General features: G+C 38.8%; 1 protein-coding gene across 2 annotated transcripts in view; it reads left to right on the plus strand.

Moving 5' to 3' along the window:
- myg1 (myg1 exonuclease) overlaps positions 1 to 23,060 on the plus strand; it is a 30,416-nt gene that overhangs the window by 618 nt on the left and 6,738 nt on the right. For both annotated transcript variants that reach the window (XM_074642995.1, XM_074643001.1), the window contains exons 2-6: positions 4,462 to 4,574; positions 10,772 to 10,931; positions 12,046 to 12,195; positions 15,770 to 15,892; positions 16,986 to 17,167. In XM_074642995.1, coding sequence (XP_074499096.1) covers positions 4,462 to 4,574; positions 10,772 to 10,931; positions 12,046 to 12,195; positions 15,770 to 15,892; positions 16,986 to 17,167 — 728 coding nt within the window. The remainder of the gene's footprint in view (positions 1 to 4,461; positions 4,575 to 10,771; positions 10,932 to 12,045; positions 12,196 to 15,769; positions 15,893 to 16,985; positions 17,168 to 23,060) is intronic.

Raw genomic sequence — 23,060 nt, forward strand, 5'->3', positions numbered from 1 at the left:
AGTATAGTATTGCATAGTATAGTATTGTATAGTATTGCATAGTATAGTATAGTATAGTATTGCATAGTATAGTATTGCATAGTATAGTATAGTATAGTATTGCATAGTATAGTATTGCATAGTATAGTATTGTATAGTATTGCATAGTATAGTATAGTATAGTATTGCATAGTATAGTATTGTATAGTATTGCATAGTATAGTATTGCATAGTATAGTATAGTATAGTATTGCATAGTATAGTATAGTATAGTATTGCATTGTATAGTATAGTATAGTATTGTATAGTATAGTATTGCATAGTATAGTATTGTATAGTATTGTATAGTATTGCATAGTATAGTATTGCATAGTATAGTATTGTATAGTATTGCATAGTATAGTATTGCATAGTATAGTATTGTATAGTATTGCATAGTATAGTATTGCATAGTATAGTATTGCATAGTATTTGTATAGTATTGCGTAGTATTGTATAGTATTGTATAGTATTGTATAGTATTGCAGAGTTTAGTATTGCATAGTATAGTATTGTATAGTATTGCATAGTATAGTATAGTATAGTATTGCATAGTATAGTATAGTATAGTATTGCATTGTATAGTATTGTATAATATTGCATTGTATAGTATTGCATAGTATAGTATTGCATAGTATTGCATAGTATAGTATTGCATAGTATAGTATTGTATAGTATTGCATAGTATAGTATTGCATAGTATAGTATTGTATAGTATTGTATAGTATTGCATAGTATAGTATTGCATAGTATAGTATTGCATAGTATAGTATTGTATAGTATTGTATAGTATTGCATAGTATAGTATTGCATAGTATAGTATTGTATAGTATTGCATAGTATAGTATTGCATAGTATAGTATTGTATAGTATTGTATAGTATTGCATAGTATAGTATTGCATAGTATAGTATTGCATAGTATAGTATTGTATAGTATTGTATAGTATTGCATATTATAGTATTGCATAGTATAGTATTGCATAGTATAGTATTGCATAGTATAGTATTGTATAGTATTGCATAGTATAGTATTGCATAGTATAGTATTGCATAGTATTTGTATAGTATTGCGTAGTATTGTATAGTATTGTATAGTATTGCAGAGTTTAGTATTGCATAGTATAGTATTGTATAGTATTGCATAGTATAGTATAGTATTGTATTGTACAGTATTGTATAGTATAGTATTGTATTGTATTGTATAGTATTGTTCATTTAACTGCTGCTGTTTAAGCACCGTCTGTGTTGATACTACTTCAATTTAAACCATGTTGATGAAACAGATCTTTAAATGTGTTTCTTCAGTCTGCATTGGCTTTTTGGGGAAGTTTTTATTTTATGTTTCTGTTATTTTATAACACTCCACATGGGGGTGCTGCTGCTCTACAAGATAGATGAAGCTCACAGAGAGATGACACATATAGACCTATGATAATTATAATAAACTGGGGGGGAAAAAGTTCGTTAACTTATAATTGGTCGATTATTTCTCTGTTGTTACAATGCTAATTGTCATTGTATTTTACATAGTTGGAAAGCCTGTTTATTTACCTTCACAATGATGTCCAACTTGTAAGGATCAAGCATTCGTGGGATGAGCAGCACAGCTGATTATGTGAGTAACGCCCAACAATAATTTGCGAAAATGCTCTGCCAGTTGGTAAACAGTGTATTCTCCTGTTGGTACTGACTCTTGTTTTGAGTTGTTTGGTGGATTGGATGATTAAACTTTCTATCAGTAACAAGGAACAAACAAGACATATTGGCTATTTTACACTTTATTCATTTAATACACCGCCAGGAGCCTCAGTAGCGGTGGAAGATCCATACGCAGCCACAGCAGCCTGGCACCTCCTCCTCATGCTGGTCACCAACCTGGTCACACCTTGCTGTGGCAAAATTCTCTGCCAATGCTAAACCGTGTATTCTCCTGTTGGTATTGACCTTTGTTTTGAGCTCCAGGTACTCCCAATCAGGTCTGGCCTGTTGGGTGCTGCACCCTACTAAAGTGATCATTTGGTGTCTGCTACAAGCATCGGCATGCCATGTTGATCTAATACTGATCTATCTGTACTGATAGAGAGTTCAATCACCCAATCCACCAAAACAACTCAAAACAAGAGTCAATACTAACAGGAGAATACACTGTTTACCATTGGCAGAGCATTTTGGCAAATTCTTCTTGGGCGCTCCCCACATAATCAGCTGTGCTGCTCATCCCACAAATACATGATCCTTACAAGTTGGACATCATTGTGAAGGTAAATAAACAGGCTTTCCAACGATGTAAAATACAATGACCATTAGCATTGTAACAACAGAGAAATAATCCACCAAACACACATTTCCAAACTTTTTTTCCCGAGTTTATTATCACTATTCTAGAAGAAAATGCCACAGCCAAAGGTCAGTCAAATAAACATTAAACTTAGACAACACCTTACAACCACTATAAACATGTTCCCACATTAACCTTTAGGGGTATTGTCACTTTTTAAAGTGACTTATTATCTGAACATGCCTTAATGTCGTTATAGTAAGTAAGAATTTACAACAACAGAAATGAACACATTAAGCATTAATCAGATTGCCAAAGTATTTATCGATGGCACAATCCCTGTCCCAAATGTAAACCAAACTTACAACACCACAATAGGAATGGATGATAAAATCTTCTGTCACAGGATATATCATTTCATATTGATGTATACAGTATGTTGATACAGTATATTTTCTGGATAATTAATTAAGAAATTGTAATCTAATCTAGCAAATTAAATACCTGACAAATCGAGATATTTAATCCTATTAGTGTAAATATAATATAAATGCCATATTGTCGTAAAGCAGTCTGGCCCAGTGATTTGCAACGTAGCCCACATATACCCAGATATGTTAAAGGGATAGCAAACACAGTATAAACAGTGAGGCAAAATCTCTGACTATTGACAAATTTATGTCGCGTCACAATATATATCATCCTATTGCCAAACCTACACCTCTAGATAACAACTATAATTTAGCTTTTCTGATACTGTTATGATTGTGTCTCCATCAGAAATGTAAATGCAGCACCATGTAGGTCTGCACATTCATTTATTATCAGGTGAGAAGCAGACATTATGCTTATTATTCATCTTAAAAAAAACGTCTATTTATTTACATACGTATGTGAATTTACATGCAATTTTTCACCTGTTATATTTCTTCTTTCCTTCAATAATTGCTATTTTAACATGGATAAAAACATTATAATTCAGACACCAAATGTATTATTTACATTTAAAATAGTTTGGGCAAAAAAAAAGAATACAAATTAAATCCATTTAGTCGATGTCCCCACAGTGTTGCACAACAGGGGAGAATACTGTTGTTTTAACCCCAAATACCCTTGGATTTTTAATTTGTTTTTCAGTCCCGAAAAGCGTAAGTGACCTCCGATCATTATAGAACCACAGAGGTGTAATTGGGCTCTAAAGTTGCTCCCGATGGTTAGACCAGCGCCTTGCATGGCAGCTCTGCCACTATCGCTGTGTGAATGGCTGAATGAGAGGCAAATTGAAAAGCACTTTGTCCGGTAAGGTAGAAAGGCTCTATATAAATGCAGTCCATTTTACCATTTATGTTTTGGCAACCCGTTTTTCTTTGGGCCCTCTGCAGTCTACCCTGTGGTTAAATTGAATAGGTTTGAACTGTGATGTGTCAGTCCAAAATATGTTCATCTGATGTTCTCTGATCCAATTCCAATAGTGCAAACCCGAGACTAACCTTCTGTTTCTATTGTGAAGTTTCAAGAATAACTTTGCTAAAGCAACGTGTTGCCTATTCATTTCGGCATATTAAAGGTGTCATTTTGCCCTCGACACTGAAACAAGAACCTGTTCCTCTTTAAATCTGCACACAATGTGACGCTGAGCTTCCAATTTCTTTTACCGATGACTGGTGATTTCTTATGTTCTTATTTATCTGGTGCTTAGAGGTTATATTTGTCTCTTTCTGCCCTTTGAGTTGTCAGTCTTGTCTCCATGTTCAAAACATACATTTTTGTATGCTCTGCAAAGTAACTAAGAGGACTTTCTACAGCCTAAAAGCATGAACGAGCATTCAAAAATATAGAGTTGTCCTCTCACTGTACCGAATCAAGCTTTTGTGAAAGGCGATTTCAAACTTTTAAACGGTAGTATGTGGGCAAACTCAAAGCCTGCTACAGGCCTGCTTCCAGTGGGTTCAATTAGGGTCACACTCTTGTTATAATTGACGTTCTTGGTAGAGTTCATTTAAATGCATTTGGCTCATGCATTGAAAAGGTTTAGAAAGACCTAAATGAGGCCAGTACATAAAATCCAGATGTCATTTCTTTCCCGAAAATCTATGAGATGCTTGATGATGATGATGATGATGAATGATTGCAGATCTAAAAAGACTATCTATTCATTGCACAGGATGCTGAGATCGTTCGGACCAGGGACCCGGCACAGCTGGCAGAGTGTGACATCGTTGTAGACGTGGGAGGAGTGTTTGACCCAAAGAAGCATCGCTATGATCATCATCAGAGGTACAACTGTGGCAGTAAACTGCTGCAAAGAGATTCAGTTCATAGGTGTTGAGACTCGGGAATACCAGTATATAAATATGTACTGTTCATCACCTGTCCATTTATTGTTCATCACCATAGTCAGTTTATTTTAATATGGCGATACTATATCGCGATAGAAACGATATATACATAAATTTTTATACCATTTTGATGATATATATCGTCATATTGCCCAGCCCTAAGAGGTATTGATACACATATTAGCCTTTATATACATACCTGTCTAATCCTGTAATTGCCCCCGTCATGGCTTCCTGAACTCTAGACCGGGAAATCGAGCTGGATTTCAGACCTGTTGCTCATTTTTGTTGTTCAGAAAACAAAGTGTAAAGAATGATATCCTCATTATCTAGGGGATCAAGGATGAGGGAGTATACTTCTCTGTGGCTTCATCCTCGAAGCACCCTAATTGCGTGGCTCTTGAAGAAACACGCTCTACGTTCTCGATTAAATTTCCTTTCTAAAGTTCCTTCCGATTGATTGCATTCACTCAAAGTCTCGTCACGTCGAGTAATCAGCCTATTCCAGTTGTCTTGTCAGCTTAATGTCCTGATGATAATCAGAGCTTGCATTTATGACCATGGTGATAAAGATATGCCAGGGCTCTCTTCCTGGCAGGTGGTTAGTGATAATTAGCGCTCTTTCAATTGAACGCCCCCCCGCTGTTGGTTCACGAGGCACGGAGTGCTGCCATGACACCGTCAGGGGCCGCAGGAGAATGTGGCTGTCACTCACATGCGCAGATGGGGGCAAGATGGTTGTGATGGCAGGGATGGATGTAAGTGGGCTCGGGTGCTGGAGGAAGTTGGAGAGGGAGATGACGCGAATAATTAGAGCCCTCGTTCCAGTTTAAAAACAGTGGCAGTGCACAGATGAACTTGACAGCCATATCAATGCATCACAGTAAGAATTGTAAGAGCCTGAAATTAAACCATTAAAGGAGGAGTTCAACATTTTGGCAAATATTTGCTTTCTTGTCGAGAGTTAGACGAGAAGATTGATGCCACTCTCATACTTTTTAGCTTAGCTTAGTTTAGCATGAGGACTAGAATTGGGGGGAAACTAACTAAATCTGCCTACCAGCACCTCTAAAGCTCACTTTTAGCCCGTTATATCTTGTTTGTTTAATCTGTGTGACAACGCAAATTTTCGGTTAGCGGTTTCTAGTCTTTATGCTAAGCTAAGCTAAATGCCTGGTGGCTCTGACTTGACAATAAACCGATAGATAAGAGTGTGATATCAGTAGGGATGGGTCTCGTTAAGATTTTAACATACTACTACTCTTACCGATACTGCTTATCAATCTGGCACATTAATGGTACTTAACGGTTCTTTTTGTTGTTTTTAAGAGAAAGAAATTAAAGAAATTAATAACAGAATTAACGTTACTTTATTTTATATACTGTATGTAAATTAGCATTCGAGTAGCGACTGCCACAGCGTTGTTTTGAACAAATCACTTAAAATGTAAAATAAATAAAATAAAAAATGTATTTATAGTATAAGAAACGGTCATGTTTTGAACAAAGCACTATTATAAACTATAATATGATGATGGTGGATGGGGCTAGGGACGCACCGATACCGATACCGGATCAGATATCAGGCTGATACTGACGCATATAGCCGGATCGGGTATCTGTGGGGCCAATCTATTCAATTCAATTTTATGTTTTTATTCTAGATACATTACTGTATATTGCTGGAAATTAATTCCTGTTTAAATTGACTAATTTTGAAGATTTTTTAAAAAGTTGTTGGATAATTTTTTTTTAAATAATGAATAACAATTTAGTACATTTATTTCTATGTATTTATTTGTTATATTTGGTTTTACAGAGTTAAGAAATCATTGTTTAAGTCAAGCCTGATGTTGCCTTACACATAAATGAATGATCCAGTCACTTCCACACAGTGAGGCATACAGCTTGTGAATTAAAGACTGGTATCGGATCGATACTCGATATTGGCTGATACCCAAAGCCCAGGTATCACTATCGGTATTGGGACTGAAAAAGTTGGAATCGGTGCATCCCTAGATGTGAGATGAACTACGAGCTAGTCCGTCATAAACGATGCATTTCTCCACCTGTATCTGATGCACTTTCGTTAGATGTTTTGACAGATTGATCGTGTTTTCGCCCTTACAAGCAAAAGACTTGTTGCACTTTTGGCAACAAGCATTGTCTGCATCGCCTCGACTGAAGTATAACCACACTTTCGAATGTTTTGTTCTCTCTGCTATTGTTGCCAAGAGCAGGTTCTTTGTGTGTGTGTGTGTGTCTGTGTGTGTGTGTGTGTGGGAGAGAGGCAGAGAGAGCTGACCCCGCCCCTCACACACAGGCGAAAGGCTGAGAGAGAGATCTCTCCTCTCGATTGGAAAATGCATAATTGACGAAAGTTTTGATCTTACTACAAATTAGAAACAGAGTTTGTGAGATCAAAAGTGCAAGATAACGTTTATGTAGCTTAAATAAATAGGAAATCAATTAACTTAATTTCTCCCCATACCGATAGCAGAACCATTAACGTTGGAGCTCATAGATACCGATGTTGAAAAACCGGGGCTCGTTTACTACTGGGTTTCGTTACCCATCCCTAGATATCAGTGTCCTCATCTAACTCTCAGGAAGAAAGCGAATAAGTGTATTTCCCAAAATGTTTAACTTTTCCTTTAAAGACAGCGTCAAGGACAATTAATTGAGGATCTTTCCTTTTCTGTCATCCAATTGTTGGAACAGGCAATTTAGACAATGATCACAAATAATTTCTCTTTTAAATTGAAGCCTAAAGACAAGAAAAACAATTCTAACGTGAGAGACTGCTGCAATTATGGAAAACTTTTATCTTTGACATTTTTAGAAGTTTCTTAAGCAGGAAAGAAATGTCTGTAAGAGTCTGGGGCATGAGAAGTGCTCTCCAAACACTGACTGAAGGTTAATAAAGCACAACAGATTAGATCTGGCAGGGATTACGTTTGTGGTTGCTCACACCAGAAATGCACTCACTGCCTCCACTCAGCAAAGAAATACAAGTAAGCAAATATATTTTTGCACCAGTGACACAGTGATGAATGTGGTCTGCATTTCGCAGTACCTCCATCAGGAGAGAAATGTTATAGATAAACTGCTTTTATGCTATTTTGTGTTGTGACATAGTTTAAGTGGCTTCCACTCAAAGACGGATTCATGGACACAGCAGGCTTCCCCTTCCCCTTCCCCTGGATTCACCAAAAATCTATAACACATTATACCATGGCCACAAGTCATTCAAATCATTTGGCATTCAAGGAACAGTGTGAAACATTTAGGGGGATCTATTGGCAGAAATGGAATATAGTATTAATAAGTCTGTATTCTTTAGCGTATAATCACCTGAAACTAAGAATCGTTGTGTTTTCGTTAACTTAGAAGGAGCCGTTTATATCTACATATGGAGTATGGATTAGTAGTAGTAGTAGAAAGTGCCTGCCTTTTTGCAAACAGTTTCCAATGACGGCTTCTCAGATGGTGGGTCAGGTTTAGAGCTGCAACGATTAATCGATTAGTTGTCAACTATTGAATTAATTGCTACTATTTTGACAATTTGAGTGAATTTTTTAAAGAAGAAAAAGTAAAAATTCTCTGATTCCATCTTCTTAAATGTGAATATTTTCTGGTTTCTTTACTCCTCTATGACAGTAAACTGAATATCTTTGAGTTGTGGACAAAACAAGAATTTGAGGACGTCATCTTGGGCTTTGGGAAACACTGATCGACATTTTTCACCATTTCTTACATTTTATAGACCGAACAACTAATCGATTAATCAAGAAAATAATCAATAGATTAATTGACAATGAAAATAAACATTAGTTACAGTTGGATTATTGCAGAAAATAAGCTCTGTGGCGAACAAAAGTTTATGATACTTGCATGTTTTGTTCCGTGGGATAATCGCTACAATTTTGTATGTTCCTTAAATTTGAAATGCACGTTTCATTGTGTTGTACAAACAATTATTGGACTGTGAAAGCAAGATGTTTTTTTTTTATTAACTAGGTAAGAGTGCTCTCAACATTTTGACACATTAAACTACGACTTTTTTTTTAATGAAATTTTTACGACCTACTCTACTATGATTTTTTTTCATGACATTTTTCGACATATTATGACATTTATTGACGTACTATACTATGACAACCTAAAATGTTCTCTTACCTAAGAGAAGAGCAAAAATAAGAAAACATTGGTGAATCCCAGAGATCAATGGGTACTAACCAAATAAAAACAAATCGTTGATACGAACAAAAATAAGAGAAAATGTGTTTGTACATGGCTTCCTGCATGAGGCCCAATACTGTTCCAGAAAGGAAGGGGTTAAACCAGATATGAGCCAAAGATCAATAGATTTTCTGAAGCGCTCTTATAAAGTGATTTAGTCTACTGTACCGAAGGTCACAGTAGGATCTAAATGAATTAAAAAGGAACATCTGCTTCTCAAAGAACGACATGAGTAACCAGATTGGAATTTCAAAATTTTTTAGCGATGTAAAATATTTTTTAGTCTGAACAATTTCTTTCTCAAGCACAGGGTGGAAAATGTAGTTGGAGATGATTATAATTGGCAGGATACAGTACACGGGAGAACTGTTCAACCTTAGCTTGTTTACAACAAGAGGGGAAACCCCAGTAGTCAGACAAGAGTAGACGATGGCACTCACTGAATCAAATAAATACCAACCGAGGTCACTATGACAGGAGCGATGAATTAAAGCCGAAGAGCCTTTTTGTGACATTTTTTTAAAGCTCATAAAAGCCCACACTGTGCTTCTAATACAGTGTCTGTGCCATCATTTTTAAGGGACTACTGGGCCCAGAGCGATGGGAAATTACCGGCCAGTAATATTCTTTTCATAAAGTGCTCGAGGTTTTTGAGTCATCAAGTTTCTCTTGTGATGCTTTCAGTCGGGGAATATGAAGTACATCACTTTGCACACAGTAAATAGTATGCAAGAAAGCCATCGTGTCTAATGATATAGTGATTTGCATAAGGAAGTGGTGCAGCTGCTGGTGCAGTATGGGAATCACAACACAATATATGTGAAGTATGTTTAAACAATGCTGAGTAATACTTGATTCTTGCCAAAATATTTCCAACTCTTGGGTGTTATATTCTACTTCACTCACTTACCTCCATTTAGTTCTGTATGGTAAATGCCAGTTTGCCATCTTTGACTTCACACCAACACTTTGATGACTTCTGTAAGCTGATAATCTTTTTCAGACATTTTCCATTTCACTCTTGTCATTTCCCTCTCGCTCATTTACTCCCATCTCCTGATAATCAGCATAGAAATGTCTCAGCTTGGCCAATTAGTCCTTTAATGGCTGCGATTACCCCCTGCTTCCCTAGCATGTCACTCATTCACTTGACGGTCTGTTTTCCGCTGTGCCGCAGCCCAAGCATCCTAATTAAGCCTGAATTAAATGACCAGCAGTGGCTGGGCGCTGGAGCCCACCCATCTCAGCACGTGGCTGATGAGAGACCTCCGGTGGCTTCTATTCATGTGTGCTCATGCTTACAAACACGCCTGAGCATGCTTTTCTCTATCTCCGGTCAAAAGCATACTCTGCTCTCTGAAGCTGGCGGAGAATATTTATGGGAGCAAGTGCCTCTTGTAATGTACAGTTACAGTTATAATGTTTAATCTCCCAAGCCTTGGCTTTAATATTGACTATAATCTGCTTATGGACCATGCAGGGTTTTTCAGTTTTTCGCACTAATATAAGCTGTTTTGCATTTCCTTTATATGTTAAGAGACATGGCTGCAAGACAAGAATACTACAGTGACACATGGCAGCAAACAAATTGACCACTTCAACTCATAAAATAATAATTCATTTTTATAAAATAAATGATTAATGGATCAATTGAAAAAAGAATCGCTAGATTAATTGATAATAAAAATAATTGTTTGTTAAAGCTCTTATTCAATTTAATTCTGATAAACCACTTCTGTATTGACCTGTTACATACAGTATAGGCTGATACGTAGCATCTGTTGTTTCAAAACGTCGCACATACTGTACAAGCTATAGGCAGTTTTTTTTTAATATAACGGCATTGACCCACTCTGTTGCAATCAGCTAACATAATGTCTCCTGTCTCTTCAGGACCTTTGCAGAGACTTTCCACAGCCTGTGTCCAGAGAAGCCATGGGTGACTAAGCTCAGCTCAGCTGGCCTGGTCTACCTGCACTTTGGTCGTCAGCTGCTGGCCCAGGTGACGCAGCTGAAGGAGGGCGACAGACAGCTGGAGGTGCTCTTCGACAAGGTGAGAGGAGGAAGACGACAGATTTATAGCAGGCAGTGGATTAGCAGCCACTGTGTGTTATTCACATCACAAACAAACAGATGGTTTCCCCTCGACTCACTCGTCTTAAAAAACATTGCTCGGGCTGATGAATTGAACCTAAACACTGTCGATTTCATCATGAAGCGTGAAGACGGAGAACAGCTCGTCAGCTACTTTGGTAAAATGAATTACAATGAAATTAAAGGACACATATCTCTGTGCATTTTGTCCACGTTGGTTGTTTTAAAAACAGAAACCGTGCAGCCGACGTGTGTAGAAAACGCAGGATGGTTATTGTTAAAGTTTAGTTTATGACATTGCCTTCATCAGACAGTAGAGGGTGATTATAAATATAAAGACATAAACGGGTAAAGTTCCTCTGCCAGATTCAAACCGTGGACACTTCAGTTATATTTAATGCATTTTAGACAGCCAGCAGGAGGCCTCAGCACACAGAAACATTAAGCCAGCCAAATCTTAGTTCAACCATAAATATTAGCACTATTAACTCATATTATCATTGGCCTTTTGATGTGTCAGTTTGTTTTAAGCCTCACATAATCCATTTATTCATGGCTGGGGCTTTTATTTATTTTAGGATGATGCATGTGTCGTCCTCAGCCAGTTCAGAAAAAACTGAATCTCTTTTTTTTTGCCCCCAAAACTTAGTTCCACTTGTAAAATGTCAACTGCTTGGTGATTGACCTTCCAATTCACTGAGGAGTTGACTTTTCATCCCTAAATATGTCTCTACTTCTCTGCTTCTCTTCCTCTTCTCTCTCTGCAGCTTTGCCATTGAACTGTAAAATAGCAGCAACTCGCCTCGTGCACTAGCCGTGCACTAGCCGTGCACTGTAACCCTCACTAAACTGCCCACACACTGTGACCAAATGGATTTCAATCAGAATAATGTAATCCCTGTACAGTACTCTCTCCTGAAAGTCCTGTCTTCTTAACTTTCCTCGCCTTGAAAAAGGGGATTTACTGCCAATTCTTCCTTTTTCAAAATTAGCATAAACATAAAACAGGCGCTTCCCGTGTCATTACAGGTCCCTAACCTCTCCTGTCACATGTCTCTTTCAATCCCTTGCAGATGTATGAGAGTTTTGTGGAGGAGGTGGATGCTATAGACAACGGCATTTCACAGTATGACGGGGAGGCCCGCTACTCCGTCTCCACCGCGCTGAGCGCACGTGTCGGCCACCTGAACCCACGCTGGAACAGCAAGAGTCAGGACACCGAGGTGAGGGATTGCACGAGTGGGAATGTGTGCTCGCACTTAGCACACAGCACACCGGTCTGATGCAGCACTGTCATTATATATCGTTTAAACTAAATGTCACAGATTACATTTAATGTGTGTGGGTCTATATCTGTGATATCAGCTTATATAAGAAGATATGAGTCTTTGTGACCTGTAGTTTTAATTTAAAGACCAAATGACTTCACAAGGAATGTAACAATAGGAAAACCCCTAAAATTGCAGATATTATCTATTTCCTTTGGATTTTAGGATTACAGAGTTAGAGGTTAGGTTTAGTGGAGAGGATTAATGTAAGAAAATTATTGTACCCAGTGATTGTCTTCACTTACACAAAATAGAAATGGTAACGTTAAATGTCAAACAACTACTTAAAGGGCAACTTCTATATTTTTCAACCTGGACCGTATTTTCCCATGTTTTTGTGTCTAATGGGGACAACCAATGGGGACTCCTTGAGTGAGACTCTTTCCATAATGTCAGACACTTACATATAATAACAATCAGAGCCTGTCATGACAACACTGGCACGCCACTTTCACTCACATTTCCATTGCTGTCTTCCGGAAACAAGTCACATGACACAAACATTCCGCCTCAAGCTAAAGGTAAAAACATTATATTTCTCTGTAGGGTCCTTTCCATAATGTTGTCACACACTTGTAATAACAATCTGAGCCTGTCAGTGGCAAAAACAAGCACTTTTAGTGGACGTAAATGACGGTGCCAGCTTGCCCCAATAGGATTACATTGCAGCCCATGAGTGGTTGCGGTATACAGCGCTCTTCCTAAATACTGGATTAATTTCAGAAATTGTTGTTGCTATTAGGCAGTTAGACACAAAAACATGGGAAAATAGGGTCCAGGTTGAAAAATACTGAAGTTACCCTTCAACAGCAGCAGGTTTTATGACCATTAAAGCTTGTGCTCTGCCGATACAGTAAAAATGTGTTTTATAATTGCCTGGATTTCTACAGTATGACTCGTGGACACGTCTGGATAATACTATGTGTAAATTAATGAAGGAAAAAAAACACAAGTAGTGTGACATAACGGTGCCATAAAGATGAGTTTCAAACGTGACGCTAATATTCTTTCATGACAACCAATTTATTTCCAGGACAGAAACAGTCACTGGGTCTTCTACTCTTTTTGCTCTAGTCAGTACAGTACAGTACAGTACAGTACAGAACAGAACTATGTTCATTACCGATTAATATGCAGATTAGTTTCCTAATTATTCATTTTGCCAATGAAAAACAAATTCTAAAGCCCCAGCTGACATCTTCAAATTGCCTTTTCCTGACCAACCAACAGTCAAATCACCCAAAGATACTGAGTTCATATTGCATAAGGCAAAGAACAGCAACAAATCCTCACATTGGAGGTTGGAACTGGGTATATTTGATATTTTTGCTTGTAAAAAGACAATTCATTTATTTATCAGTATATTTTTAAGTATATTTTATAAGTATAGTTGCTGATTCATTTTCAGTCAATAGACTAATCAATCGCCTGATTGTTTCAGCCCTACTCATATCCATCATGATCCCAGACAGACAATAACAAAAAAACATGAATTAAACATCAAAAAAGTTTTTTATAACCCAAGTTACATCAGTACAAACTAATTCAGAATACTGAAAATACAACAATAAAACAATAATCTAACCTTTCTAGTTGATGACTCATTTTGCAGCAGGGATAAGCCCTGACCTGAACTCCCTGGAGTCCCTTTTGAACCGGTGCGATCGGCATTCAGAGGTCGTTTTTTAGAAGCGTGCGGAAACAACAGACGCTCAGAAATGGCCGAGTGTGACTCTTCTGCCTCTCATTAGTGCAGGAGTGCAGAATGCCTGCAGGGAAAACGGCACCTGTTTTTCTGCATGATGATACCTGCAGCCTGGCTTTGCATATATGTTGACCAATTTTTTTCCCCATCGTTGTTGGGCTGTCTCAGTGGAGTGGCTGGCCTATTTGCTGTTTTCACATTTCAGTTCACATGATTACGATTCTTGTGCTGGCACTTTGCTCCGATTCCTCCATTAACTCACACAGCGAGGCGGGAGACCTCTGAGGGATCAGGAAAAAGTGAGAAATATTTTCGTTGAAAAATGTATGGCAGACGACTTGACGGTAGACGGACCTGATGAACTCTCAACAGCGGCTCTTTGTGACGACTCAAAACCTAATGGATTTTTTTTTAATCTTCTCCATCCACACTTGTTAAAATTCAGAGACACCACAGCTCCCACAATCACATGCATGCAGATTAGACTTCTGCTTGACAAATTGTGCGTGTCTGTCTCTGATAGCATGTGTTCGAGTCTGTCTTTCTTTCTCATGCTGTCTTGAGTTTCTGCCCACGAGACTATGAGAGAGTGACCTCAGACTGAGGTTTGTGCAGGACATGATGGGAAGCTGATGAAGCAGGGCTGCAAGGATTAGTGGTTGGTTTATCTGTCCCACAGCCTCACTTAAAGGCAGTAGATGACGGTCGACACGTCCCCAGTTTGAAGAATCAGACAGGAGCTACCACATGGAATCAAACGAATGCACTGCTTTAGACGGGGCCGGCAGCAAAACATATTTTAGCCACCTAAAAGAAAGACCCACCTTAAAAAAATCAATACCAGTTTAAGTGTTTGCTATTTTAGAATATTTTTACCGCTTTACCTTGCCGTCAAACAGCTGTTTCCGACGGGGAACTGAAGCCGTTGTATCCATCTATGCTCCCGCCAAAGCCAAGCCACCAGACTCCATTGACAAAAACTGTAATTTTACCTGGCAGAAACGGGTTGCTGGTCTACCGCTGCCTCGATGGGTTAGTTTTTTTATGCTATTGTGTGACTTTGGAGAATCCGAACTGACCAAAGTCACACAATGACACAAACAAACTAAACGATCGAGGCAGCGGTAGGCCAGCAACTCCTGTGTTCTGTGAGGTAAAAATACTGAATTCTTTCAACGGAGTCTGGCTGCTTTGGCGAGAGCATAGATAATGGTTTCAATTCCCTTTCGGAAACACAGACTGTATACAGTAGCTGTTTTACGGCAAGGCAAACTAGCAAAAATTGGTGTACTCTTAAACAGATATTGATTTTTTTAGGTGGGTCTTTAATTTAGTTTGCTAAAATATGTTTTGCTGCCGGCCCCGTCCACAGCAGTACATTGCTTTCGTTTTGTGCAGTAACTCCTGTCTGACTCTCTAAACTGGGGGCGTGTCGACCGTCATCTACTGTAAGTAATGCACAGACTACGGATAAGTACCTCATACAACCCCACTTCAAAACACCCAAACTATCCCGTCTAATCCCAAGTATTAGACATCAAACTGCATTGGATTTCAGAGGTGGTGTGTTAGTGACGAAAGGTGTGAATGATCATGAACTAAAAGGATTTTGAACCATGAGCAGTTCATTTTTTTTTCATCAAAATAACATCTAAAGTCTAATCAGTTGTCCAAAAACTCTATTTCTGCCTTTATATTATGATATTACTCTCACAATCTTACAGTGTATGTGATGCATGTATGTGTACACATGTTTTTTAACAGGAGGGTTTCAGAAAGGCTTTGAAGATGGTTGGGGAGGAGTTCCTGGACCGCCTGGAGTTCTACCAGTCCTCCTGGCTGCCGGCCCGTGTGGTGGTGGAGGAAGCCGTTAAGGGGAGGCATAAGGTACAAGACTGTCCGCTCTCATGTGTGCATTTTTGGTTTAATTTTTTTGTACTTTTGTGAACGTTGTAACTGGGCACTTGGGTCCTGAAAAAACTACATTTCTGAAGCGGTCAAGATTGCTTGTCCATCGCTCCGGTCACCTTATTTTTAAAGAAATACTGCAAGCAATAAAACAGTTAATAGTGCATTACTCAACAGCAGCAATGGGGTTTCCCCTTTCTCACGCTTTTCCCTTGTATAAGTATTTGTTAAATATTGATTGTATCTATTTTTATTGTGTATTATTGTAATGTACAGTATTAATGTATTGGCGATACAGCAAATAATACCAAACATATCAGTCATCAAAATACTTGTTGATCCATCATCTCTAGATCATAGATAGGAGATTCATACAAATTCATTACTCTGTGTGTCTGTGTTGCTCTTGATGAATTGGGAGATAAATGGTGAAACTGTAGCTTAGTATGGAGTTAGAAAAGAGTCTTTAGTTTTAGGCATTGAAAATACAATTTGGCGTTGAAAAAACTCGTATTGGCACTGAAAAAGACATTCAACTGGAAAAGATCATACGCATGCGTAAAAGAAATGTAACCTTGAATGAAGAATGACATCCGTCTTTTCAGTGACAGTCTGGTGGTTTTGTTTTTCAGTGACAGGTTTGTGTATCATGTGTATTTTGTTTTCTGCATCTTTGTCACTGTTGTGGCATGGAGCGTAGCGACATGAAGGGGGGGGGGAAGGGCTGCATGATTTCCATATTTAATCCCTGTGGGTTTTTTTCCTGAACAACCTTTTTTTCTGTAGCAATACAAGTTTTTCAATGCCAGGTTTTCTTTTTCATTTCAAGTTTTCATTTCAATGGCAAATGTGTTTTCGGTGCCAAAAACTAAAGAGTGTTCTGGCTCCATATTCTTCCAGTTAGATCATATATTAAACTGTTTATGTATAGTGATGTGTAGAAACTTGAATTTAAAGCAGGAAAGATCAAGCAATTGATATAAGAAATCCTAAATTGCATAGAAAACGGCTGTTGCCTCTCTACTTGCACATTAGTGACGCACTATTTTTCTGGTTCTCTTCTGGTTCCCAGGTAGATCCCAGTGGGGAGGTGGTGTTGTTCTCCCAGGGTGGCTGTCCCTGGAAGGAGCATCTGTTTGCCCTGGAGGAGGAGCTCAAGGTGGAGACGCCCATCAAGTTTGTCCTTTATGCTGACCAGAATGGACAGTGGAGGGTCCAATGTGTCCCCGCTGGACTCAACACCTACCAGAACAGGTGATATTTTTAAAAATTATGTTTTCGTCTTAGCTTTTCTGTCTGTTTATACCTACGTCTCATTCTCGCGAACGCAATATCTCAGGAACTTCTGGAGGTAAATTTCTGAACTGATTTAGATTTTGGTGGTCAAATGTCAAGGTCGCCGTGACCTTACATCCGTCCCATTCTCGTGAACGCGATATCCACGGAACGCCCTTAGGGACTGTCACTAACATCTGGCATCAAATGTCTATCTTGATTCAAGGATGAACTGATTCGATTTTGGAGGTCAAACGTCAAGGTCATTGTGACCTCACAAAACACATTTTTTGGCCATTACTCAAGAATTCATATGCTAATCATGACAATTTCACACATTTCAGGTTATTCAAACAACATTTCTGCTTCACGCCGTCCAGCTTGAGATCTCATGTGCGGAGGGAGCACCTCGCATGAGTTACCTTGGCAGAAATTAAACATGCAGAACTCGCAGGGATGTTGTGACACAAAAAGTTCTCCCAGACAGTTTTTTTTTTTTTAACATTGGTGGAAAACACAGTGACAGGCACAGCTCCAGTGTCTCCCAGACGTTTTGAAATAAGCTGAGCTCTGGCGATGGAGACGAATCATGATGTACTATTCAACATTCATGCTTATCGGACCATTTGACAACTACTCACGGTGGACTGACATATTATCCGGTGAGAGACTAACTCCTGCTTGAATAGGAATACTTGTTTGTAGGATGACGATGATTCTTTGGTTAAGGCAGAGGTTTTGTTCTCACATTTCTCTCTAAGGAGTTTGAAATGATGTAAACATACTCAACACCTCAACGGAGACACCTGAGCCCTTTCTCCATGCCCGCACCTCCCACTCAGGTGTTTTTCTTTTCCTTATGTGTATTACACCCTCTGCTCCAAATACAGCAAGCTGGCAGATGTACTACATGCTGGTTTGGTAATTTGAGAGATGCTTTTATTTACAGCTAATTAATTAAGCGTACTCCAGATTTCTATGAGGGTGAATTTTAAAGTGAGATTCATGCTCTATTGAACAACAGAGTCTCTTGAATTGAATATTCACCATTGTCTTCTCACGACCCTCTCGTAATATGAATATGATGGAGGCCACTCAGAAGTTACACACTTGTATCATTAAAGGGACTATTTGTAACTTTTAAATCGTATAAATGTAGCGGGTTGCCTCGTCTCCGCTGTCTGCTCTCCTTCACTCAGAATGCACGCGCGTCCTCTCTGTCTCGCTCCACCTCTAGACGTGAACGCGCGCTCACTCCACACTGCAGAAGAGTTAGTTTAGCTCTGAGAATATCTAGTGAATGTACAGTGGACGTTTGTGCAGAAATAAATGCTGCAGCTCCTCCAGACCAACAGAGGTTTTCCGTGTCTTGTTAAGTGACGGAGCTCTTTAGAGAGTTACGTTTCCCTCTCGTTACCGACCGGGTGCCGGTGTCTCCTCTGCTCTCTCCGGCTGCGGGCGGAGAGAGCAGGGAGACATGCTGCAGAGCTCCGCTGCATCAGCCTGCACTTAGGCAGGAAAAGCCAACACTAGGATCAGATCTAAATCATGTTCATGGAGAGACCTTCATCTGGTCAGCTAACATTACTGCCAAGCAGCTGAAATATAGAGTGATATTGTGCTTTTAGCTGACGTGTGTCGCCTCACTGTTTTGAGTGATGCTCGTTCAGGTATATTTAGAGCGAGCAAGCGCGAGCCCGACGCTGACTTTCGTTGATTTCACGGCCACAGGTGTCGCTGTTAACAAGCATTTCTGAAAGTTACAAATAGTCCGTTTAAGTGTTTAAATTCCCATCAAATCCTTAAATAACAGCACTGAGCAATTTAGTGTTTGGATGTCAAGTTAAACAAACAATATAATTTTTTGTTGCCAAATATGAAAGATCAAATATCAGTGCTCACCTTGAATCCCCTTTTTCTGATGACTTGAAACCAAATCAGCAAAGTCAGTGTAGTTATGGAGTCAGACCTACATTTTAACAGCCAAACTGTCACAAATTTATGCCAGTTCCCTTTCTCCAGCAAGCCTAAGAGTCTACAGCCATACGAGCGGCTCTACGAGGCACAGCGACACTTACTAGCAACAGTAACTAAGGGGGGTGGGACTTTATCCTTATGGGAGCATGGACATGGGTACCAAATTTGAGGGCAAATCATTCAACAGTTAAGCCATTTCACTAAAAACCACAAATGTCAACCTCATAGGGGAGCTAAAGGAAAAGTGACCAGGAATGTTTCTACAAAAATGTCATGGCTATCTTTGTTCATATATTTCAGTCTGCACCGACAGACTGACATTAGCATCCCTATAGCGATGCCGCTAGCATGACTAAAAGGCCTGTGCACACGTTTATATTTGGTACTCTGGACTACTGCATTGTGTTGAGCAGCTGTGGCTTGTTCACTCGTTTCAGAACGCCGCTGGTCAAGTTCTTACTAAAACTAAGAAAGTGAAGCACACAACTCCACCTCTCAGATCGCTGCACTGTCTCTACCTGTGTGTCGAAGTATTGGCTTTAAGACACTTTTACTTGTTTATAAAGCGCTAAATTGATTATGGACAAAATAGAGAAATCTCAGTTTGTCTGAGACTGGTCTGTTTTTATAAAACATGGAAGAGCAGCATATAAACTAAATAGTTTATATGCATCAGATATCTGGAACAAACAGCCTGGATACCGGAGTTCTGCTCTAACCCTAAAAGCTTTTAAATGAATGTTTGCCATTACTTTTATTAACATTTTAGGCTATTTATTTCTGAAACTGCACTCCTTTTTATTCTCTTGTCTATCACTCTTGTGTATTTTCCTTCCTTTCATGGCATAAACTTTTAATGCCTTTTATGCCTTATACGCCGTAAATCACTTTGAATTGTGTTTGTGCCATACTTTCCTCGCCTCGTTCATCAGTCACCGCTGCTGTTGTTGTGGAGCGTTTCTGCATCTTTTAGCAATAATGAGGTCCCTCAAACCCTCAAGCCTGACACTTAAACGAAAGATGCCTCATCCGTGCTCATTAATTCATATTAGTATTCTTGCCTCGCCACTCTGTAACGTAATGACTGTGGCGACGAGACAATGACCCTGTGTGTGAATTTGTCAGATGGTTAACACCTCTGAAGTCTGTGTCTGTTACCTCCTTGAGGGGAATTGTTTACGCGAGGAGCCTCTCGCGCTCCGACCCCACAACGCTGCTCTAATGACGTCATCAGCATCCCCGCAGGAGTCCTCTAGTTGGTGTGTTGTTTGACTGGATCCCAGCATACAGCACACACATTATGAATGTATGACCAAGGAAACGCGCTCCGGGCTTATGCTGTATCTTCTGTGGAGATGCTCGTCTTTCTAGCTGCTCGCTTTACATCTTTGTAATCCACAAAACACATTTTCAGTTGGATCTTTCACAAGATACTGACTGAACATGAGCTGTTGGGTTGAATGCTTCATTTTACATTTGGTACAGAAAATCCCTCCAGGAGACGTGTTGCTTGATGTTTTTTTCATGTTGGGTTTAGACGAGAACTAAACCCAGCATGAGAAAAAAAAAACACGAACTTCTCGATGCCTTCTCGCGCTGCGAGGTTTGATGACTTGTGCTGTTTGATATCGATTCCTGCTTTTCAAAGTGGTAGCAGTGAGTCGTCACCATGTGCACATGAGTATCAGTGACTGAGGTTGAAGAATATTAGTAGTGAGTAGAGATGATCAGTATTTCTTACTGAGGGTTTGTGACAGCCGGTTCTATCTCTGATCAGGTTTCCCTTTCAGAAAAACTACCCGGATTCGTTAAGTTCCAACTCTAACGAAAAACTTTTTTCTCTCCTCACTACTTCTCGTCATTAAAGAGCAATGCAAACTTGCAAAACACATAGGCAGGCTTCTCAGTTTTATCCTTTGGTTAGAATAACAGACATCACCAGCGGCACATTAGATCAGCTGTAGCTAATTAGTGTTTATTCGGTAACGGCTAAAATGAAAAGCGTGGATGTTCTCTGGTTAATGTGCTCTGTGCAGCCGGTGTCTTTATTCTGCCAAAGTTTGTCTAAGTGAAAAGAGGAATCGCTCTGTATCCCCATCCCCGCTGTACGACCGTCAGTGGACTGTGCGTTTCTGTAGTTCAACTCCATTTGAGTGTCGACTCTTCTCTCAGATGGATTTAATTAACATTTCATCATATTTTCAAATTGTGCATACATAACAACATACCATGAATTTGGCTGCCACTAAAAAGCTGTTGCTTCTCAGCCATCAAAAGGTGATCAGACATTTTTTAAGTTGTAGTTATTTTAGCCTTTAGTTTCTTGCAAAGGTTGAAGGATAAATCTAATAACATTCCATAAGGGATTCAAATTTGATAAGTGGATTCAATACTGGATTTGAATGCAATAAAATGCTGTCAAACCCTTTTGACATTCAACTTATAAATACCTGTTTTTTTTTCCTAGAAGACAATCTGCTTTATTAACATCATATAAAGTGTCTTACAAAAAAACTCAGGGTGAAGTTAGTTTTCTTTTATAGAAACAATTGCTGTTTTTCTTTTGCTGCAAGGAAAAAAATAATTCAAGCGACGCTTCTATCATTGATTATGATGATATTTTATATATGCATGCAAGTTCATCTTCTTTAGATTCAGTATATCATGCTGTGTTACGATTCATCTCTGATTCGGATGTCCCCACAGATCATCGCAGTTTGTTTGAGAAAGTTGGTTGGTTTTCTTTATATAATCGTAGAATGGAACATTGGTGCATTTTTCTGTATAAGGCCATATTACACAATCTGCCTCCTTATCTCTGTTCTCTACTGACGCCAGAAGCAGTAGATCGGTAGCTGCAACCTCCGATCATTTGTCGTTCCTAGAACCCACACTGTTTTTGGACTCTCATCTTGGTGTGAGCTGCAGTACAGAGACATTTTAAACTAGATTATTTTATAAGCATGCAAGATTTTAAAAACAGGGTTAAAACTATGATTGGTAATCTTCTTCAAAAACATTTTTTGTTATATTTGTCGAAATTCTTTTTACATCCCGACAGCAATCAATAAAACAAATTCTCTGACAAAAAAAAGAAAAAAATCTGCTAGTGACCAGTCCAGTCATTTAATTCAGTCCAACCTGCCTGTCTGTGTGCGCTCTGTCCGTACGCTCATTGCACATGCTAGCTTCTTTCATCGGAAAAGAGTTGGTAATACTGGGCTCGGTTTTTCAGTGGTATAATTTTTAAAATCTAGCGTACTCTTGCTAGTTTCTTAAAATTACCAACCCTAGCTTTAAGGATTATTTGAGCACTGCATTTTTTTTAATGTTTTTATGTTGCCTTTAACTTTTTGTTTGTTTTGTTTTTTAGTCTATTATTTGTGTTTTGGTGCTTTTTGTGAAACGTTTACGCTGCCATCTTGGCCAGGATCCAGTTGGAAATGAGAATTTAAAATCTCAAAGGGAATATCCTGGCTAAATAAAGGAGAAAAAAATGTCCTTCACCAGAGATTGACACTAGTAGCTCTGTGGAAATGAATGTAGATAATACACAGAGGAAGGAACATATTGCTAATGCAAACAGAAATAGTCAATACTGTTGCCTGTGGATCAACTAATGAAGTCGGTCAGGCTCAGTTTTGTGTGTGTGTGTTCATGTGTGTTCATGTCCTAGCAGTATTAATCATAGAAAATGGAAATGTACTTTGATTTGCCTCTGTCTTTGGTCGTGCTGACCTCACATTGTCCTCTCAATCCACTTACTCATGTAAATGGTTATAAAAGAACACTTTTTTGTATTCAGAATGTTAAACGGTCATTCAAGGTCATTCAGTTCTGTAGCAAATTATACATCGGCCTTTACAAACAAAAATATAAAATCCTTTCTTATTGT

This window comes from Sebastes fasciatus, chromosome 1 (genome assembly GCF_043250625.1).
Source record: "Sebastes fasciatus isolate fSebFas1 chromosome 1, fSebFas1.pri, whole genome shotgun sequence".
Classification (NCBI taxonomy): domain Eukaryota; kingdom Metazoa; phylum Chordata; class Actinopteri; order Perciformes; family Sebastidae; genus Sebastes; species Sebastes fasciatus.